Genomic DNA, 23,734 nt, shown 5'->3' with positions numbered 1-23,734 from the left:
TGGTTTGATTTTTTATATATTATTTTGATTTTATTTTGTATAATTGTGTTATATAGATGTGTTTGTCAACAGTTATTTATTTTATACATATATAAATATATATATAAAATATATAGTATATTTTAGTTTTTTTCATAGTTTAATTTTATAAAACCTAATTAAATATTAATTTGTGCGAGCTACCACACCATACAGTAGTAGCGGAACAATATGACCCAATAATAACAGTCTGGTCCTACTGCCGGAACTTCTTAAAAAATAATTCAGTGCAGTTTGAGACTCTGAACAAAATCTGGAAAGCTGGTCAACATTTGTTATACCCTGTTCAGTACTGCAAGTACCCTGCCAAATTCGAATATTTTAATTATGTATAATATTCAGTACATAAAATAAACAAATATATATTTTTTTCTTCATCTAAGCCTTTTATATAACAGTATAGTTATCTATTCTACAAATAAAGAAAGTTGTAAGTCAGAAATTGCTAAGCGTATATTAACTTAAATAATTACACAGGACTTCGAACTGGAAATAAACTGAAAACCGAAAAATTGATACCTTTGCCAGAGCGATAACTGATAACGAACCGAAAAAAGCTTAAGTTTAAAAATAATTTTTATTTGTAAAATAAAAATTTAATTTTTTAGATTAAATTTGTTACTTTCTTTTTCAAAAGAATTTCTTAATTCATGTTTTTCATTTATGTTGGCGTCCAGATCTCTAGTCGCTCAATTGTCAGACTATAGTTCCGTCACCCTCATGGCCCCATAAACCCATGCCCTCAGTACATCGCCACTAGCAATGCCCAGACATCAGTGATGGTTGGTCAGAATAAAACAATTCATTTGTTCCGTCACCCTCATGGGCCCATATCCACCTTAAGGGTTATAAACCCATGCCCTCAGTACATCGCCACTAGCAATGCACGGATAACAAAAACATATTCGCTCGATACTGAACTTAAAAAGGAAAACATATTGATATTTTTAACGCGTTAAAAACTTTATATACTTTTGTAATCAAACCGATAGAAAATTAAAACGAGAAACTAGTCAGAAAAATAACCCTATAATTATATACCTACTTACACCTACACATTATATTTAATAATTCTCAATAAGTATAATATTTTATCTAAATTAAAATTATTTTATATAAAATGTATGATTTTAAATTTTCATGAATCTTATCTAATGTAGTTTTAATTCTGAACATATTATAAAATAAAAATGATAAAAAAAATTGGTTAATGATTATATATGAAGCAAATGTGTTTGGCAGCGAGTTGAAAATTTGTTAAATTGATGAGATTGGTTAATTTTTTTTATGGTTAAAACAAAAAATGTAAAAATGTACCTCTCTCTACTATACATCGGCCCCATTGGGTGATGATAGGGTACCATCTGTTCAACAGGGCTAAAATAATTAAAAATATAATATTTTTAAATTATTTCATATAACTGTTGCATTATAAATAAAGCTGAAACATTATTTCATTTAAGATATAATAAAAATAAAATTGTATTAAATTCAATTATTTTTTTACTAACAATTTTTTAAAAACTTAAGAAATTTGCCAGAACTAATTCGCCAAATAGTAAAAAATAAATAAAACGCATCGAAACTGATTCCAATTGAACTCAGTTTTTCTTTTTGTACTGCTACAATATTTAAATATTAAAAAAAATTGTATTTACCTAAAAGCAACATGTGGCCTAGCATACTCAGATAATTGCCGTAAAGCAGGTGTGTCCGCATATGGCGGCTTGAGTTCCGCCTTTAATTTTGCCTGCTGGGCAGCTTGTTGTGCAGCTGCAGCTTGTTGTTGTTGCTGCTGTTGCTGTTGTTGTTGTTGCTAAACGGTTTTTAATGAAAGATAAATTCCCACGTACAAAAAAGAATAGTTTACCTGTCGTCGTTCACGTTCCTTTTCAGCTAACTTTCTATCACGTTCCTCACGTTTCCGTGCCAATTTGGAATCTGCCACAGGTTTGAAAATCAAATCAGTTCTTGTACATGAATTATAATCTCCACGATCTATATGTCGCACAAATCTGTTAAAAAAAAAAACAATGTTTCATTTCAATAATTTTATTTTTTTTTACATGCGAAAATGAAGCTAAATTTTTAAGAACTTACATAGCGGATTGTGAACGGTGACATTCTGTGTCATCAGGTTTTGCTTCTGGACTAGGTCCTCTTGGTATATTATGCGTTGGACTTGGTATTTCTGGCTCTGGATCTGGTTCAATATCAATCGGCACTAAAATTAAAAAAATCTTTATAGTATTTCATATGTAACAAAGAACTTTGTATAATTTACATGGCTCTGTAGAATGATGTGATGCATTTAAAGTCGCAGAATGAGCATGTGCACGTAATGCTTCCATATGAGAAGTCGGTTTGAGAACATGACCCTCTCCGAAGGGTGAGGAATGCGATGGTGGCGGATACCCTGACATATGCGAGCCCGGATAACCAGCAGGTGGCAAACCTGTTGGTGTATTTTGATTACTGCCTGGTAGTCCACCACTGTTACTACCTTGCGGTGTCTTTGGTGTTGGTGGTTTCTGTTGCTGTTGTTGCTGCTGCTGCTGCTGCTGTTGTTGTTGTTGCTGATGCTGCTGATGCTGCTGTTGTTGTTGTTGCTTAAGTTGTGCTGCAGCTACTGCTTGCTGTTGATGTTTTTCAGCTGCAGCTGCCGCCGCAGCTGCTGCTGCAGCAACTGCATTGGGATCATCAGGTCTAGTTGGAGGCGGACCTGGTAAACCTGGATGATGCGCACCCATAACAGCAGCAGGGTCAAGTGGTCCAGCTGGTGGTGGTGGTTTCATATAAGCAGCTGGGAACCCTGGTCCATAAGGTCCATACCCGTAAGGCGAATTAAATGGATTGTGATGATGAGGATAAAACATAGATGGATGTAATAATGGATGTGAGTATGGTGACTGTCCAGGATGTACACCCATTTGCGGTATTCCTGCTCCTGGCGCTAATAGAGGCAAAGGTAATGGCATCTGTGGATGACGTATAACTGGTGGTGAGGCTCCAGGACGCAAATGTGGTGGTGGCGATGTTCCGAGCCCGCGTTGAACTGGTTGACCATACATTTTGCTAAGAGGACTAACCATTAAAGCGGAAGCGCTTGAAACTGGTGGCGGTGTCATATGAGGGGATTGCTGTCTCAACAAAGCATGTCTATCGCGCTCAGCAACTGCAGCTGCTGCTGCTGACAATGCTGATGATGATGGATGATGACTAAGTGGACTTTGTGGCACTGGATGTAGTGGACTTTGTCGGCTTAAGCTGCTAACACTAGAAGCGGGTGATGCTGAACGATGAGCACTTGATGAAGTATTGAGTCCGCTTGGTGTACTACTTCCGCCTGGCCCGCTAGGACCACCAATCGACGAAGAAGAAGAGTTCTGAACACTTGGACTAGCGCGACTAAAAGCAGACGATGGCACCGTATTTGTTGACGTTCCTGAATTTGGTGTTGATGCAGCGATTGTTGAAGAATGTGGCGGAGGAGGAGCTGGTGCAGAAGATGGTGGTGGTATATGATTTGGGGGAGTACGACGACTAAGCGCAGACTCTGGTAACCCACCAAGGGATGGAGGTCCTGCAAGTAAAGCAATTGGACCATTAGCTGGACTTAATCCTGCAATAGAATGAGACAGCATATGATGACCAGGATGACCAACTGCTGCGTGAGCAGGATGACCTGGCGGCAAGTGGCTCAAATGAGGATGAATAGGTAGTGGATGTCCAATTAAACCAGGTGGTGCATTGCCAGCAAGTCCAGGCAATGGAGAAGTGCGATGCGTATGAGGAGATTGCTGCGGTGGTCCAGATGATTGTGATGTTGGTGGCTCACGTTGTTGTGACGGAGGCGGGACACCAATAACGCGATCTTCGTGCAGGCTTCTAGTTGGCTGTTGTGCTGGTGACGGTGTGCGAACTGTTGCATTTGGTGCTTGTTGTTGTGGAGGAAGAGAGTGTGTTGGTGGTAGTGGCGCACCACGTGGATCGTGACCTTGTAGTGAGAGTGGAACTGGTGCATGAGGATGCATTGATGGTGGTAAATCAGAATGGGGACGATGTATTTGTTGTAAGTGACCTGGTGGCATATGCTGCGGATGCAATCCCGACGGAGCCATTGTTGAAAGCGGTGGTGGTGCTCCAACGTTTCCAGGCATGGGTGTAACCGCAGATGATTGTGAATGCGGTCCAGCAGATCCGCTATTTGATAATTGATTATTACTTGGTGGTGGAGTAGGATGATGATGCAATGAATTGGGAGGTATAGATGCACCGGGTGGAATACCGGTAGTAATTCCACCATGGGAAGCAACAAGGTTTTGAGGATGCATTCCTGGTGGTAAACCTCCTCCAGCCGGAGAGGGTAAATGCGGCGAAGGATGTGGTGACTGAAACTGTTGCTGTAATGAAGGCTGGGAGCTGCTATTACTACTTTGACTATCTTGTCCTGGTGTAGACCGTGCTGAAGCATCAATTGGACTTTCTGAAGGGGGATACTTAAGACCAGTTTCTTGAGTTGTGTACGGTGATCCTTTAATAAGATTTTCTCCATAAGGTGATGGTTTAATTGATCCACTTTCCACAGGTCCATTAGGAGGTGGAGGATATTTTAAATCTTGTGGTTGCGGTGGACCATATTTTGCAGTCATCGGATCACCATATTTTAACATGAGCCCAGGTTCAAATGGCGGGCGAGACAAAGGATGCTGAACCTCATGTTGATAATGCGGTTTTGGCATAGATATGACGGGTGGTGGTGTTTGTCCAGACTGAGTACCCTGATTATGTTGAGGTTGTTGATCAGAGTGTTGAGCACCATATTTTATTGGACTATCTAAATGTTGTGCACTCGTTGGCTGATATTTTCCTTCAGGGTTGGGTAATTGATAACCTTGTTTTACATCAGGAATTTTTATGGAATCATTATATGATTTCATTTGATGATGTGTAGGAAGCTCTGCCGAAAATTTGTTTTGCTGTTCTATCACAAACTTCATATCATATTTACCAGCAGCTGCTGCAGCAGCCGCAGCATGCATTTCTTGATTGTATTTAATGGGATCAAGAGGCGGTGGAGGATATTTAGAGGATATTTCTTGTTGCATAAATTTACTACCTTCGTATTTAATGTTGTCATTATATTTAACGTCTATATCACCAGGATATTTATGCTGAACCATTTGATTAACATTTGTTGGAGGCCCATTAGAATCATTTGGAATAGTTGGTGGTGGACCATATTTAATTTGACCATCTACAATATAACCAGGAGGTGGTTGATGCAAATTCATAAGAGGCGCTTCTGATCCAGCCGAATCGCCAATTTGCTGCAATGATGATTGACCTTGTACAGGTGGTAGAATTATAGATTTTGACTCTTCATTTTTGACTTCTACTTTAACTTTAAGATCTTGTGGCTCATTACTATTTTGATTACAAGTTGCATCCATAGAATCATCCAATGGTTCTTTTTTTATAAATACGGTATCTTGTATCGTATTATGTGCGCCTGATACTTGCGATAGTTCCTGCTTCATATTAGCAATTTTCTTAAGAATTTCCTGTTCTTTAGGAACCTCTGCTTCAACAGCTTCAATTTTTTCGGATTCTTTACGTTCTGCTTCGGCACGAACCACTGATGCATTAAGTGCTTCTACGGTAGCTATAGTTGGCACTTTCAATGGTATTTGTGGTACAGTCGGTATTTCTTCAGGACAATTTACAGCTGTTTCTTTAGGAACGTTTTCGATCAATGTGCTTGGTTGAATTGATGTAGGCGCCTGAATATTCGTTTCTTCGTCATCATTTTTAATTATATCCTTAGTATTTTCAACACATGAAACTTTTTCTGATTTTTCATTAACTTCTAGCTTGCTATCAGTTTCAAGCTGTCCTTCTTCCTTACTAGAGTTTTCTTTGCTATCCTTTGATTGTTGTTCAGCAGTATCGTTGGTATTAGATTCTGCATCATCTAATACAGAATCCGGTCTACTGTCTGAATTCATACTCTCCACTGGACTATCAGGACGTTTACGCTTATCTTTATTGCTACCATCATCAGTATCACCCCCTGCAGGTAATGTTCCATCAATATCTGTTCTTTTCTTTTTATTTGGCGTATCTTGTTTACCAGCTTTTCTTTTGTTATTAGTATGATCTGTACCTTTTGATGGTGTCTTAGGACTATCTGCTGCAACAACGTTATCTGGTGTTTCTGTACCTCGCTTTGGACGTTTCCCATTAGCAACTTGTGACTGTTCCTTTGCATTATTTTGTTGTTTATTTCTCGTCCTCATTCTAGACGGTGATTCATCCCTTTTGTTTGTTAGACTGGAATCACTGTCGCACTCGCTTACGTCGTCCTCGGTTAGAGAACTGTTCTCCTCCTTGGAGACAACGGGCGAAGAGCGACTTGTTTCTGTCGCAGTCGCCGCCGTCGTCGTCGTTTGTGATTCCTGGGTATCCTCCTTCTTAGGAGGTGTATTACTGGCGCGTGTAACACGATTGCGACGCAGAGTACTTTGCCTACGTCGGCGGTGTGGGCGATTATTGTTAGCGCCAGGTGTTTTCTTCCACAAATAATAAAACTCCACCAATTCTGGAGTTTCTTTGTGCGGTAGTAAATCTTTGTGAATTCTAAAAAAATTTTTACCAAATTGCCTAAGACCCTTAATGAACTTTTTAGTTTCGTCTTCAGTCCATTTCTTGTCAATACCTTTGGAAACTGGGCACTTTACAAGTGCCTGAAGTGCTTTACCTGGATCGTAACCAGAATCGTGTAACTGTAACCAATTACATAGTATAAAAAATCAAAATACTTCTTTTATATAAAAACAATTGATAATAATACATACAATATCGAGTGCATTAATTGTAGTGTCGTCGCGACTAGCAGCTAAACAACCATCTTCTACACCTCCATCACACATACCTAAAACATATATAAATATATAGTTAATATTATTAAACTGTTTGAATTAACTTTATACGATACCTTGAAATGCTGCCATAGAGCGTGCAGCACGCAGAAACATTAACAAATCCCCATCTGTCACAACACCAGGACTCCATCTTGATTCTTCTAGTTCGCGTTCGTCTGTTTCTTTATCAACGGGAAAGCTTGAAATTGGATTATAATCGGGCAGTTTTGCCTTTGTTGTCAAGGAAAAAGCAATCAAATTAGTACGTGTTAATATTTTAAACAGAAGTTGATAAATTACAACAAATAAAACACCATTTACGTACTTAGAACTTTACTTTTCATATTTACATACAAAATATTTACAGCTATATATGAAATGATGATGTTGATGTGTGGGAAAAATATTTATCAAATTAGTGATAAAACTTTCTTCACAAAATGCAATTCGATTGTTTACATACAATTTTAAAATTGCTATAAAGTAAAGAAATTTGATTTTATTGATTCTAAATGTCAATTTTTCAGCCAATTATGGTATTTACAAGAATATTACTGTATAATTTTTCAATTATTATTGAACATTCAAAATTAACTTAACTCTTTTATTATTCATAATAACAATAAATACATTATGCTACAATCAAAGCAACAATTGCTTTGTGACACAACAAATAACATTGGAGGAAGGCACGAGAAGTTTTGTAAATATCACTTATCGTAATTAAAAGTAAAGCTGAACATAAATTTAAACCCATAAGTAATATGCTTATTGCATTTAATCCTGATTTGAAATAATAAATATATGCTATTTTATTCCATATTTTACTTGTTGTTCAGTAAAGTATTACTAATTAGTTTATAATCAATTCGTTCTTACCATTTGCGTAGTTATGAAGAAAAAAAAGTTTTTTTGAATACAAAATTGCCTAACCAGTAAGCAATAGGTATTTTTTGTTCTTTATTATATAACATTTCATATTTATAATTATATTTTAATATTGAAAATGTTTAGACATTTCTTACAAAAATTAATTGAAAACAGTTTTTTAAACTTTTTTAATGCTGTAGAGTAGCACTTATTACATAACATGTCATATTTATAATTATATTTTAATATTGCAAATGTTTAGACTTTTCTTACAAAAATTAATTGAAAACAGTTTTTTAAACTTTTTTAATGCTGTAAAACAGCACTTTGAATTTCTTTCTGCTTATTTATGGGTATTTTATTTAGTTTTGTTTTTTGTGACATTTTCAATACGTTTTAAATTACACGAGTTCGACTGCATAAATACTGCAAGGCTTACTGCAATTCTCTTTGAAACTTTAACACATAAAACAAACATTTTCTTAGATTTTTAGAGTATTAATTTTTTTGCCAGGTTTTCAGACTGTTCATCGATAAAGACGAAATATATATTAAATGTACTAAACTCAATGGGATGATAATTATTTTATCTTTTTATGTTTTTTTGCGAGGGATAATCACTATTTAAGGGTACTGGTAGGAAGCATTGAATTTAGGTTTTGTCGTAGGTTTTTATATCTTAGAGTTTCTTGCGAGGAATGTGATAGCTAAACGCCGAAAAACTACTAATTGAGATCAACAGAAAGTTATCTGCTGACCTGACACTGCAACTAATCAATCATCCGTACTTCATAATCTACATTATCTAATGTGTAATATATACACATAAAGTATATAGAATATACTTATCCTGTTTTATAGTAGCACTATATAGTTATTAATTTAAGAAAATAAGATACTTGGAATTAAATCGTTTATAAAAAACAAATAATCATTACTATCCATACAATACACACAACTATAATAGGAAAAAATTCCCATGAACGACCGAGTCTACATCGCGAAATCACTTGTTGTTCTTGTAATCTGTAAGGATCTGTAAAACAGATAACATAAAGAGTAATACATGGATTAAGATGTGAATAGATATTGTTAGTGTAAGAGAGGTGGGGATTGATTTATGAGTAAGAATGAACTGGGGTGAGATTCATATTGAAGTCAACCAGAAACAAGGTAGAGAAACCTAGCCACTTCTATAGGGCGGATCCAAAGATTAATTGGAAACAAATTTATGCTTGCGTTGGGGTAGGAAACAGATGGGTGACATCATGTGTGGTAGAGCTGCAGTTAGGGTACACCCCAAGGGCTCCTCATTGAGTTTAAAGACCAAGTTTAATTTTTTTTTTTTGTTTTTAATTTTTGTGTTGTTACGTCGAAATTATTTTAAAGTCGGTTCCGTAGCCACCTGTCGAGTTAAACTTTTAACTGAACGTTCAGCACTTTGAAAAGGAACTGCACAGACTGATCTCTGTGGGCTACAACAACAACAATAGGATAAATTATCTGAAGTATATAAATTGAGTAGACAGATGGTGTCATTATTTTATAATTAAAAAAGAGTTAAGTCATTTTAAATTCTTAATAAAACGTAATTATAAACATAAACATAAATAAAACAAAGCCATTAACAAATATTAATTGTTAGACAGCAATAAATTATTATCAAAGAAATATTAGAAAATAGGGGGGTTGGGTTACTTTTATAAAAAATTTTGAATTTTAAAAAAATAGATTTTGTTACCGTGAGATTTTGTGAATTATGTACGTACATAGACATCGTTTACCTGGTGGCCGGGACCCACTCGAATTTCTCCTTGAGTGGAGGCCGCCATTACCCTTTAAAAACACACTTCCGGTCCAGTGTTAAGCTGTTTATGGCCCTTTATTGTAGAAATGTAACCTAAACAAAAATAAAAAGAAAATTCCGTTTGTATAATAAAATCAAAGAGTGAAAATCAAAAATAAAAAAAGAGTGAAAATACGTAATAAATGTGTTAAACACAATTAATTTTAATTACATACTTATTTTGTGTAATAAAGTAAAATGGCTTAACTAATAATCCTGTAATTTGGGAAGTGCTTTACGCTACTTTCACAAGCACATACAATAAAATAAACACTTAAGGATATATGTATACACATACATTTACATACATCTCAATAGAGATTTTTGTATATCATTTAGCGAACAGAACAATTGACATGAAATCATATCGATAAGAAAGTAAGTATAAAATAAATTCATATACGTCGTCGTAGCCACGTATAATGCAATATGAGTAGGGTAAGAATACAGCAGCAAACAGAGCACAACTACAATAACAAAACAATATTAAGTAGAAAAATCCTTAAATCCCCCAAAGGCATTGTAAAGCGCGTTTCCTTTTTGCTGTCTCACTCTTGCGCTTTGCAATTTGTACACTTTATTCTGTCAACGATACGATACGATAGGATACGATACGATTTTATGTATGTCATTCTTTGTGTGCGTGTATTGTGTGTATGTGTGTGCTCTCTCATTTTTCTATCCCTTGCACCCTTTTAAGCAGATGTAAACAGATTTTCCACTTAAGTGGATTGTTTCTGAATTGTGTGCGATGATTTTGCAATAAATCAATTTCAATAAATCAATAAAATGAAATGAAAGAGTACAAAAAATGTATTAACTTTGCGGGAATGTAGTTGCAACTCTGACAGAGTTTTAAGTCAATTTACAATATTAAAATGAGAAGAGCAAAAGGAAAAAAAGGTCCAAGAAAATGTATAAATTAACGCCAATTAAATGTAATTAATTATATATATACACACGCAAACACACATATACAACTATATACCAAACCAACACTTATTTGAAAATGTCATCTACTCGTTGTGTGTTCATGTGTTAAAAAATTTGTACTTGCTTGCGAACAATGATTTTATAAACTGATTTGCACACACTTCGCACTGCATAAATTTAAGTGGGCGAGTGTAGAGAGAAAAATGATTACCACATACTTTTTGCTTTCGTTTTATACAACGACAACAACGAAAACAACGACGACGAAACGTGAAACGACAAACGACGTGGCGGCAGTGACTACCAACCAACTTGGGCAGGCATACTGTAAAATTTCCCACCACCAAAAATTATTATTACCACTGCTTTTGCTAATATTGTTCTCGTTATTGTTGTTGCTGTTTTTGTTGTTGTTGTTCTCGATGATGTTGATGGTAGTATTAGCAGTATCACGGTTTCTGCCGACATCTCACAACTCAAAACCATTATTTTTGTACACAGCGAATAACGAACAACGACGGACACGTATAACAACAAAATATGTTGGCATAAACTCACCTACAATCCGCCCCCCAAAATATGAACAACAGTAGCAGCAGCACTACTAAAGCCATCATTAACCCGACATACGACCGACCGCAAGCTGTGCTAAACAATTTGATAGATAGGAAGTGCACGGGAAGTATTGTGTGAATTGTGTTTGACTGTATATAGAAAAATCCGATGTAGAGCTTGCCTGTTGGGTAGCTGACGACTACGACATCAACACCAACAACAACAACAACGACAACAGCGTGGTATGGTATAATATTCGGGTGTTCGGCTTTACTCGGCTTTTAACTCACACAGTGCTTTGCGCGGTTTTTGTGTACATGAAATTTATATTTAACGGTAATAATGCTTTCAACGAAGCATTCGATTATTGTTATTATACAAATTAACAAGTAATTTGTAAAGCATTAGCAAAGATAAATAAATTATGATGAGAGATGTGGAAAATGTAATAATAATAAACAGTAAATTTCTGTAGATATGAAAATAATGAAAAGCAAAAATAAACATTTTTATGTTCGTTGTTGGTTCGTTCGTTTGTTCGTTCAGTTTTAATGTACATTTCCATATACGCTGCTGAATGCATACACGTAGGCAGATCGTGCAGGCAGCAGCAGCAGGATGACAGACAAGCATAGGCACACCAAGGCAATGCATGCATAGCGTGACATGATGAAACGATAAAGGGCAAGCGGGCTAGCAGCTGTTGTACTTTACCATATACCATAGTTAAAAAAAAAAATTTAAATTTAAAATTTAAAGAAAATAGGAATTTACTTTTAATTTACTTTGTTTTTGTCATAAGTGCACCTCATAATATCACAATCAAAAAACAAAAACTTTAAATTAAAAAAAATAATTTTAATTTACTTTTATTTTTTTTTGTCTAAATTTTATCTGTAATTCATCTATCCCACAATATTACAATAAAACCCACAAATTTTAAATTAAAATTAAAAATTTTGAATTAATAACGAAACTTGAAGTTATTTTTTTTTAAATTTAATTTTATCGAATTTTTATTTGTCATTAGTTTACTATCACTATAAAAAAAACAAAAACAATTATCTACAAATGAAGTAGAACGAACTTAATTTTGTAAACTGTAAAATGCAGAAAATTGGATATGAGCACTAGTACAAAAAAGTAAATAAAACCGAATACCCCGAAAAAAGGAAATTTCTATAAAAACAAACAAAATTGCACAACTTTTTTTTTTAATGCTACACTCTTGCTCTTTTGCTCCATCAGCAAAGTAAAATACCGTACAAAATAAACTTCAAATTACAACAATAAGTACCAACAACTAAATACAGTATAAAGTCAATCAGTTGTTGAGTCACAACAGTTAGCATCACATCAATATCAATATGGGCAGCAGCAGCAGTACCAATAGCAATAGCACAAGCAGAAGCAAAAACAAAATCCTCTTTTTCTCTTTTTATTTGATTTCATGTTTTTTTTTTCTCTGTGGAAATAAATCTTGTTTCTGAAACCATAGCATATCGTTTCCATTTCATCAGTCAAAGAAGAAGCAGAGGGTACTGCCGCAAAGGAAAAGGCCAAAAAAAACACAACAACAATGACGACGACGGCAACGACGATGATGATGATACCCCGACAATAAACGACAGCAGAGTATCCCCCCACAGTGCTTATATTCGGTTTGCTTGGCTTACTTGCTTCGGTTGTAAGCCACTTACGAAACGTATAAATGCCACTGGCATCCATCCATCCATCCTACACTTATACACACACAAACATGCACGTACGTACAACATTCATTCAAACGATTTGTTGGATTTGCTCATGAAGTTGTTGAACAGATTGTTGTGTCGGTATATAGATAAATAGATAGATAGATGGATAGATAGATATTTAGATAGATGGATACCACCTCATCATCATTTTTCGTATGATTAGTTTTATGTAATTTTATCAAGTATTTTAAGGATTTGTGACTTATTCGTGTTTTACTGTTTTGAAAATTATTTTGTGTGGTTGCTGTTGGCACAAGCACACAAACCCAAATAATCAGCCAGGCTAAGTAAGCTGACAGTAATAAACAACAGTAGCAAGTAAGCAATAGAGTAATAGCAGCTAGAACAACAATAAGAACAACAACAGCAACAGCAACAATAAAGACTGACGACTGCTGACGGGTACTTATGTCGTGATAATAAATTTATTAAAATATTTTGTGCTTTTTGGTTATTATTGCTGCTATAAAATTGTGTGTCTGTCTGCTTGCATGTTTGCCTGCCTGCTTGCCTTGCCTACTTGATTGCCGGCCTGCCTGCCTGCCTGGCTGACTGCTTCTTGCCTGTGTATATATAAATGACTGACTAATTTTTATTGTATTAAAATGAACTGTAATGAATTTATTAAATTTTTGCTGTTTTGGTATTTTGTAAAAGCATATGTGGTGAGTGAGTTTATCGGTGTGTTTTGTCATTTATTAGATTTGTTGTTATTATTATTTCACATAAATTAAATTAAATGTTATCGTTAATTATTCATTTAAATATTAATTTTGTTGAAATTTAATTTATGTAAATTGTTATAATTAACGTTAATGTTCGGTTTAGAAAACATATTTAATGACACTAATCAAGTTGAATTTAATTTTTACATATATGTATATACATATTGTATCAGTATACAATCTGTGTCCACTTGTATTTTATTTACAAATAAAATTTATAAATATTTTTGTATAGAACTTATCGCTCATATCAATCACACTTGAAATAATAAAAAATACTTTAATACCACTTCGATATTAAAAGGTATTTAAATTCAATTAAATGCTTTAATTTAAGGAGGTCAAGATAATTTAACAAATTAAATGTTTATGGTTACATTTTGGAAAATTACTACTATGCTATACTTACAATGAAAACACCACACAGGCTATCACAAATACATAAACACACCTACTTTCTTACTTACATACCAAACCAGCCAAAACTGTAAACAAATACAAATACAAATACAAAAACAAAAATAATAAATTTTTTAAATTCATTCGTTATTTATCAGTGTTCATTACAAAAACGATATACACTAAATTATATAATCACACTTAATTATACTTAAGGCATTAATTCATTTTTTAAAAAAAAATTTATTTTTATTTTATATTTTTTTAATATATAAGTATGTAATGCAATACATACTATAAAGGCACGTAAGAAAACAATTCTCGATATTTTTGTGCTTCAATAATTTAAAATATTTAACACTACACGAGTAAGTCAAAGATAAAAAAAAGCAAAACTGGCTTAAGAACATTTAAGCTGATGATTATAAACAGTTTAAGCGCTAAAAAGTGTTAAATAAGATGATTAATTAACAAATACATTTCAAAAATTTATACCTCAGAGTATTTTTTAGTGCTTTCGGGGACATTAGACGATTTCGAACAAAAATATTAACAAAAAATATTTAAATACATTTAGTGAAAGCTTAACACTTATATAAAAACTCACAGAATAAATTATGAAGGAAAAATAATTTACAATTCCTATGAATTACAATTAAAAACATCAATTAATTAATAAATATTATTTGTAAGTAAATAAATTTATATAAAAAGTAAATAAATTTATATTAAACTCATGATCGTATCGGATATCAGGACGCCAAGTCTAAGTTGGGAAGCAATGAATAGTTCGCGTCCTCATAGGAGTTGTTTCAAATTTTCGAGCATCAAAAGTCAGTCTATTAATTATCACTTACCACATCCACTTAAATTCCATTGATCGTAAAGACAATGAAACAATATGAATTACAGTAACAACACAATCGCATTTTTAATTCTTCTTCAATTTAATAAAAATGATTATACTTCCAAAAAAACTTATAAATCTTGGCCCAACTGATTGTAGTTACATTATTATTAGTTGAGCTCTTATGAATCTGATTGTCTTAGCTTGCATCAATGGCTTTATTTATTGTACTAAAATAATAAAAGATACTATCTGTAAACTTCACTCAGTTGAATATATTGAATATTATTTTTGTTTTTAATATAAGTCGGTTTAAATCAATCACTATTAATATCCATATTTCTTTTATAGCCATATACTAGAACGCCATCATTTTTTCATTTAGGTATATAGTCCGGAATAGTAAACCATCTATTGTGAGAGAATTATTGAAAATTAAAATTTTGTAAGCTATTTATTGATGGACAATATACTAAATGCAGTGAAGAGTAAGTACATCAATAAAAACTCTATTAGTTGTAATGAGAACATTTTCAATAAATAAGTTTACTACTTTAGAAAATCATGTTGAGTATTTTTTTAATTCTATTGGGCTAATTTTCAGCTTTACTGAATCGTAAACATACAGTCATAATTGAAGAATTCTGAACAACATAATTGATATGATATATATTTTTTACTGTAAGACTATGTTAAATTTTACTGTTGATAATGAATCTCATGGTTTAAAATACGATTTAATATAAGTTACTTTGGACACACTAATTTCTGTATCATGTTACTTGTAACATATATGATATATTAAATACATTTCAACCTTCTGTATAACAAGGCATTAGACCATTCTTCTTCAACGAATTAACACGGTCAAATAATAATTAAAATTTGATCTTCCATGAAGCTTTTCACTGAAAAGGAGAGTTTCGTTCTGTGAAACACAGCTTAAAGCTTGTATCACGCATATTATGCCAATTAGCTTTGCAGGGACAATATCCAGTCCTCTTATTATTGACGCAAAGGTAGTACTAATTAAATTAATTAAATTTTACTTAAATTCTATAAATTTAGGATATTTTTCTTAAGTTTGGCTCTATCAAAAAACATTGAACAGTAATTAGTTTATTTTTGCAAAACCGTAATTAATAGTTTCCATTGATTTTCTCAGCTATAGTAATAATATAAATCTATTATATCAGTTGTCAATCTATCTCATTTGTTTATTAGATGACTAAAATAAAATTAATAAAAATAAAATTAATACAAATAAAGTAAATTAGAGTTGCTTAGAAATTAGAACTATACCAAATTAGAACGTGCAGAAATTAGAATCTAATTTTCTTAAGTATTAAATGATCTGAAATACGAGTTTGGAATTCTAATTTCAGTTTTCTTTGCTCGTATGTTGATGATAAACAAAATATAAATAAAAACGGGGAATCACATAATTTGTTTTTTGTTCTTCTACGACTGTTAAAAACTTTAATAACTTAATATAATGGTGCTAAGAGTGTGAGTTATTTCCTTTTAAGCTCATGGGCAACCTTTCGGCCCTACCTAAGCACATTATTTTAAAAATTAAAATAGAACAACAAATATCATAGATTACATTATTTAAAAAAAATAATAAATAAATAATAAATTTTGAATCAAAATTTTGACTTTAGTCTGTAGTCATCTTCGGGTTAAATTAATTTAAAAAGATTTATTGTATAAAATATATAAATAAAAATAACTTTTTTGTGTTAATTTTACAATCTTTCTTGAGAGAAAACCTGTTCAATCTTCCAGCTCTGATGAAGTAAAAAAAAAAAACTTTGATATGTTGTCAACTTTGTAAAGAAAAGAAAATATTTGTAAAGAAACAAAATAAAAGCAACAACTATAACCTCTTATTTTAAAAGCTTACGATAATAGACTTAAAATAAAAGTAAATAAAAAATAAATAATATAACTTCTCGATTAACATGGCTCGCTCTATAACAAGACTAGAACTTAGGAACTCATAAAAATGAATCACTGTAACGCTTACTGGTCACTGGTGTATAGGTATACACCCAGAGAAATTGCGCAATCCCTTAAACACTCATTTTAAAATTTATAGAAACTTATAAGAAAATGAATCTATTATTTTTAGGAAAACACTTTTCTGACAGCTTGTTAGACTATTCATGGGTTAAGACGAAAGACCTATTAAATTACTTAAATCCAATAGGATGAATTTGTATTTTCTTATTTTAGTGTGTAATTTGGTAGCCAAACGGCAAAAAATCCTAATTGAGGTCAGCGGAAAGCTATTAGCTGACCTGCCACTACAACCAAATAACCAGCCAACCAACCAAGTGAATAATAAATAAGTATTTAATAAGTAAATAATAAAAATAAATAAACTTTAAACAAATAAATTGTATTTATTACTAATTTATAAGCGTCTACTATATGTATTTTTAGAACTAATTAATCAAATATTAATTTGATGTATGGACATCAAAACTACAATATATATTATATTGAGTTATGTATATATATTTCTATTTATAAGTTAATTTTAAAATTAATTAATTTTAAACGAATTGTAGCTGATAACGACACAAATTCGATATAAAAATATTTTACAATACTCAACACTCAATACAGAACACGAACCAATCTGACTAAAAGCTTTCATAAGTGCTTTAATAAAAGATTATAATCTGAAAGATAATTAATAGTTTATAAAAACGCCAACGATAATAATTTTATTGATATAACATTAATTTTCAATTGAACTACAAAGTACACAAAAGTTTTAATACATCAAATTTTATAGAGTGAATACTGCCTGCACGAGTAGTGAGGGACTGCATGAAAAAATACTTGATACTAATTGACCCATATGGCACAAAAATCGATTGTATGAACATTTTTTCACATACACTTTGGAATATATATTTACATATATTTTTACATACATGTAACGAACATCTTCTTATGCATGTAAAATGAACGATGGATGGCATCATCATGAAGAGCATGAACATTTCTAAAATGCTTTGTATCTTGAAGAAGAAAAGAAAATTAAAAAGAAAATAATGGAAGAGATACTTTTTTGTTATGCGATGTACATTATTTAAATATTAATTTTATATTTCATAAATACATAAAAAAGTACTTTAGAAAAAGATTTATAAAAAAAATTAACAATGTTTAATTCAAATTATTATCTTAACTAAGCCGAAAGCAAGAAAATTGTATTTGAAAACTTTTAATTTGTTTAAAATTCATGAAATGAATTATGGGGCTTGACATAAAACCTCAATCGTCTGTCTGTGTGTACAGCGGTCAATATTTGTGCTTTTTGTGACAATTTTATGTCAGCAATAAAATAGTTTCTTGGAAATATATTTTTGCTTATCTTCAAGTTCGGCAAATTTAATTTTTATTTACAGATAAAGCCAATAGGAATAGTCAATTTCAATTTCTCGGTAATTGCAAATATTTAAACAAAAAGTAATCCAACAAAAAGTTGCACATGGAAGAGCGAGCATCTACTTTAATAGATATTGTACATTTATGTATTTTCGATTCTGCAATATTTGCTTTATAATAGGATACTCTTGCTAAATGGCAAACATTTTTCGGTTTTCAATCTCTAAACTGCAATTAGACACGTTTGACAAAACGAACAATGCAAAATTCTAATATTAAATTTGGAATTTTGCTATTGGTTTCAGGTAGTCAATGTTATAACTGAGCATTTGAATCATAGCTACCTGTGCCAAATTTTTCGAGTGTTGCTTAGTGTATGTTGTACAAATATTAGTCACGAAGTAAAGCTACGCTACACTCACTTATATCTATAGTACACGTTTATAATTATGTTTTACAAGGAAGCGATTTTATGACATGATAAAAACACAACTCTCTAATGCTATATGGTTTGGTTTGATGGTAATTCCAGGAAAGAATTTTTTAAATTATTTTTGCACATAAGCATTCTACATAATATGTAGAATGTGTAACCACTGAACCATTAAAATAAACAAAAGTTTGTTTGAACTTTGTTTCAACATTTCGCAATTAAAATTTGGCCCATAACATACAAACTGAAGATAAACTACACTTAACAAAATTTGTTTTCTTCTTTCAAACTCATAGATGAATTTAAATTTCTTTAAAAGATTTCCGCTCCAGTTAATCAATACATAACAAGATAGAGTAAATAATTTATCGTAATTAATGTAAAATAAAGCTGACAACACTCAAAGCAATTAGATATATTCCGTTTATATTTACCTTTTTGTAATTATATTTGTTTTCTTATATCTTTTCTCCAAGTAACAATAAGGGATATTGTCGAACTAAATCCGATCTAAACTGTTCTGATTTATTATTTTAGATCAGTGTTTGTCATCTCAAAAAATATTAAATGTAATATCCAAAGACTGGTACCAACGACTTCACAAACGTAAAATATAAAGATAAAGTTTTTATATATTATAAAAAATAATTATTTCCTATAAAACTTTTAACTTTTAATGTAAAAGAATTAGCTTTAAAATTTAAATTGAGAAAGAGAGAAAATATAAATACAATACTATTAAAATATATATACACAATGTAATATATAACATCTAACCCAACCAAGTAATTAATAGCAATTAAAACCTTTATTTCGAATATTATTAACCAACCAAAACTATTGCGATTTCATTATTTAAAAATATTCTACAAAATGTAACCAATTTACGAACCGGTAACAAAGATATAGATACAGAGATATGAATATAGATGTGTAAATATTGATATGGAGCTAATGCCACAAGCCGGCAATGATCCGCACAGCAGAGATGGAGAAGCACTATTCTATATAGTTCAGAGTAACTATTTTTACTTTTAGAAAGTATAATAGTACAATCTCCGCATAAATCAGGAATAAATAGATTATTAATTTGAAAGAAAAAATTTAACCCTTGTGTTCACACCAGCAATTTTTACAATTACATGCCTGAGTGTTCACGAAGCCAAAGAAGATTCAAAGAATATGATCAACCAAGTAACATATATACCTGATATGATCACATGAGGCTTTTTTCTGACCACGAAACTAAAGTTATCACTTCAAGGAGAAAGGCGTTTCCATTCGACGACAGGCATAAAATTAATTCGCTGAAAAAATGAACATCATACCTAAATTAACCTACGAAACATGTATGAAAGTTGAAGACGAAAAAATTTCAGATTTTATTATATTATTTAATAAATCTGAATACAGATTATCGCTATATATCTACTCTGTTTATCTCTGTTGAAAGACTAAAAGAAAACTACGTTCAATGTATTACTGACTAATGCGGTAATGTGTTTTAAGAACACAGCAGTTCGTGTCTGTAGTTTCACGAAACTAAAACTACAGACTTTCCGTTGTATAACTAGTATTACGCTTCTTAATAGAGTTTCGAATTGTAAGACAAGACGACAGATGTGCAAACTGTAAAACATTGTGAAAAGAACCAGACTCGGAAAAATTATTAGAACAAATGTGGATGTCTACCGATAATTTCGGCGACAAAGAAAACCACAAATAGACCGCGAAAACGATAGTATAAAGGTCAGAGATCTGAAATAATAAATGAACTGACACTTTAAGTAGAATTACAATAAACAAAACTAAAGATTTGACGTAGAAAGACAATTTATCACATAATGGAATAGAACTAAACAACCCTTATAATAGGTATTCCTTCATTCACGAATTCACACCCACTAAAATCGACTAAAATCAGACAAAGGTACTGATTCTTGCAATCAAATATTATACAGTACTATATTTATCTTACAATTACTATTCGAATATATTAATATATAAAATATCATATATGTTCTATATGTTGATATATAAAATATAATATATGTACTTTATATTATATTACTATATAAAATATAATATATGCACCATATAAAAATATAATATATGCAATATAAAATGGGAAGTGCTGTATTAAAGGCTTATTTTGACTTAGAATAGAAAATAAACAGGGTTTTGAATCGCAGAGAAGGAGAACGATGATTTTGTAATAAGGGTGCACATTTCTGATTTTTGATTTCTTTAGCCACATGATTAGCTTAAGATGGAAGATATAGATGTGGAAGTTATGTGCTTTCAACACAACGATGTTAGAAATTACAAAATACATAACACGTCTTTTGTTTTGCAAATAACTTCCCGATATAATTTCTCGTTTTAGTGATCCGAATTACCCACGAATTTGTCACGACTGGACTTATTGTAGAGTTGATTTAATAATATCTGCATTGTTTAAAGATTTTTTTGTGAACTTTTAAGTAAAGAAATGTTTTTAATTATTGTTTTATTTTACACCTATTTGCCAACAAAAGTGTCGACTTTTTTTATAGGTTTATTTCTTCTCAAAATGGAGTATTAAAGTGTTATAGTTTTATTAGCTATAGCACTGTTTAAAGGTTACGTTCATTTTATTCAAGATCATTCAACTTGCGTTAAGTGGCGGATAATACTAAGGATATTTCCATCATTTACATTACTTATAATTCAGGCCTCCTCCTTTGAGAGGTTTGCATATTACAATAAAAAAATGATGTAATTATTATGTAACGATAGATTTTTGATAGGTATATAAAATATTTTGTTGAAATTATTCTAAATTATCAAAACTATTTGTTAAAATTAATATATATAATATATATTTATACTCATTAAAATGAAATTAATTCTACATTAGTTGTACAAAAGATATGCACAATTTTTTATTTCGGAGCTTAAGACCTTGTATCAACCTATTCGCCTATTATTTCGTGTAAGTAAATTATAAAATAATTACTGAAAATTAACCATTTTTAGATGCTTTTTAAACTAATAATAATAATAAATCCATAAAGTTTAATGATTAAAATCATTTAAAAAAACACATTTTAAAATTACAAATTAAAATTTTATTATTTTTGTAGAAAATTAAAATTCAAAAAATTATTTGCTTGGTTTGTTCTCGAGTTCTGTAGTTCTGTAGCTAAAAAAGCATTCATGCAAATCAATAGCTCAATTAGTTTTACAATAACATCAGTTAACGACTGACTTTCCATTAAAAGCTGTGAAATAATAATATAAAAAAATGTACATACATAAATTTCCTATAGAAATACATATGTATGTATAACAATTCAATAACAATATACTGCAGTTGTACTAGATTAAAATAGCTGTTGAGTTAGTTTCTATTATTATTATTATTATTAGCTTTAAGTTATCTGAACTGATTTTATGATAGCACTTAAATCTAACACAGACGGTTCTTCAATATGAAGGGGCAATAAAAGCTATTGAAATTACTTTGAAGTTATTTTTTAAATGAAGTGTTTTAGATTAATCTATTCAATCGAACTGGTTCTAACACACAGACGTTACCATAAAGCTTAAATGGAAGTCAAAAGTCTAAGATTTAGGGATAACGTATATAATACAGTAGAAACTCTATGAAACGGGCACTTATTGTTGATCAACTTTTGTTGTGTCATTCAACTAGTTATGTAAAAAATATAACGTACGATTATGACTAGGTCTATCAACACATTAATCTATTTAATCGCACTATATTCTAATCCCTAATTGCTACTTTTAATCGTTATTTATAACAAGATTTATTTAATGAGTTTAATACTTTAATTTATAACTTTTTATATATGTATAGAGATCTATTTTATTAATATTGTGAACTATTTTATAAATACATATTTCAGTCTTGATTTACTATATGCTTAACAGGGTCACTTATCAAAGATATACTATAAGATTTAGATAAGATTTTTTTTTATTGTATTATTGCAAATTTACACATTTTTTTAAACTGTGTAAAAAGTATTTATATTTTTTTACGCTTAATTCTAAAATAAAGAATTAAGCGTTTCTTTTTGTTAACTATATTTCAGCCATAATGTAATTTATTCCTAATTATTCTAAAATTTAACTTGAAAGCGACATAGACTTTAATGAACTTTTTAATGTGACTGGGACTAAAAGATACCAGTCACAAACTATCTCCAATATATATTGTATATGTAATGTTTAATCTAAAATAAAATTAATTTAATATAAAATAAAATATAAATAGAAAATAAATTTAAATTTAGAATTGATTTAAAAGATTAGATTTAAAATCATTTATGCCGTGAACTGGACTACTACAAGCATTTTGTTCGGTTGGTTATAACATGTCTTCATTACGCTGACTTATCTTGATAAATTAAACATAATTTTCCGTTTATCGCTGATATCTATACCACACAAATCGTGTTAAAACAGCTGATAGCAATGCTGCTTATTTTGCCGTGTATAATCGATAAAGTAATAGTTTCGTTTATATTTGCGTATCCACCGAATACGCTATATTCGGAGAAATCGATATATTTTCGACCTAAAAGTCAGTTTACATACATTCTAATTAATAAATCTATTCTATTTCATTTTGATTTCATTTTTCTATTCTATTTATTTTAAAATTTATATTCCAATAGAATAGTATATAATAGAGCGAAAATATTAATCCATATTTGGAAAACTCAAAAACGCAATTGATCAAAAATTAAATAGAATTTTAATATAGAATATAGAATTTTAAACTTTACTTAATATAATAATAAAAATATCTATTAAATTTTACAATTTAATCATTTTATTGTTTTAAATTTTGACAAATCTGCTTTTTTTTACTTCTTACCGTGTGGCTATGTTCAAACTTACGTACATTTGTGAATAATCGGTTTTTATTTTCTTAGAAAGCTTTTCTAAGCAACCCTGTCTTAACCCTGGTAGTAAAATATTTACCTTAATA

The 23,734-nt window shown here is 31.1% G+C and overlaps 1 protein-coding gene across 13 annotated transcripts in view; it reads right to left on the bottom strand.

Annotated features, from left to right (window-relative positions):
- The window catches only part of LOC119672133 (arginine-glutamic acid dipeptide repeats protein), a 31,932-nt gene that overhangs the window by 5,221 nt on the left and 2,977 nt on the right, over positions 1-23,734 (bottom strand). For 8 of the 13 annotated variants that reach the window (XR_005251868.1, XM_038083103.1, XM_038083106.1 and 5 more), the window contains 8 exons: positions 9,602-9,732; positions 7,037-7,193; positions 6,897-6,973; positions 2,324-6,824; positions 2,140-2,263; positions 1,910-2,054; positions 1,698-1,855; positions 1,357-1,416 (listed from right to left, as the gene is read on the bottom strand). Coding sequence is in view for 12 of the 13 variants with exons in the window: in XM_038083103.1 (XP_037939031.1) it covers positions 1,357-1,416; positions 1,698-1,855; positions 1,910-2,054; positions 2,140-2,263; positions 2,324-6,824; positions 6,897-6,973; positions 7,037-7,193; positions 9,602-9,664 (5,285 nt within the window). In the remaining variant the exon portion in view is untranslated. Of the gene's footprint in view, positions 1-1,356; positions 1,417-1,697; positions 1,856-1,909; positions 2,055-2,139; positions 2,264-2,323; positions 6,825-6,896; positions 6,974-7,036; positions 7,194-9,573; positions 9,733-23,734 lie in introns of all 13 variants that reach the window. The other 5 variants (XM_038083109.1, XM_038083112.1, XM_038083108.1 and 2 more) reach the window with 4 other exon arrangements.

The sequence above is a fragment of the Teleopsis dalmanni genome, chromosome 1, assembly GCF_002237135.1.
Source record: "Teleopsis dalmanni isolate 2A chromosome 1, ASM223713v2, whole genome shotgun sequence".
NCBI classification, from domain to species: domain Eukaryota; kingdom Metazoa; phylum Arthropoda; class Insecta; order Diptera; family Diopsidae; genus Teleopsis; species Teleopsis dalmanni.
Note: the sequence above shows the minus strand (reverse complement) of the source record. Positions and strands in the feature narration are given on the sequence as shown.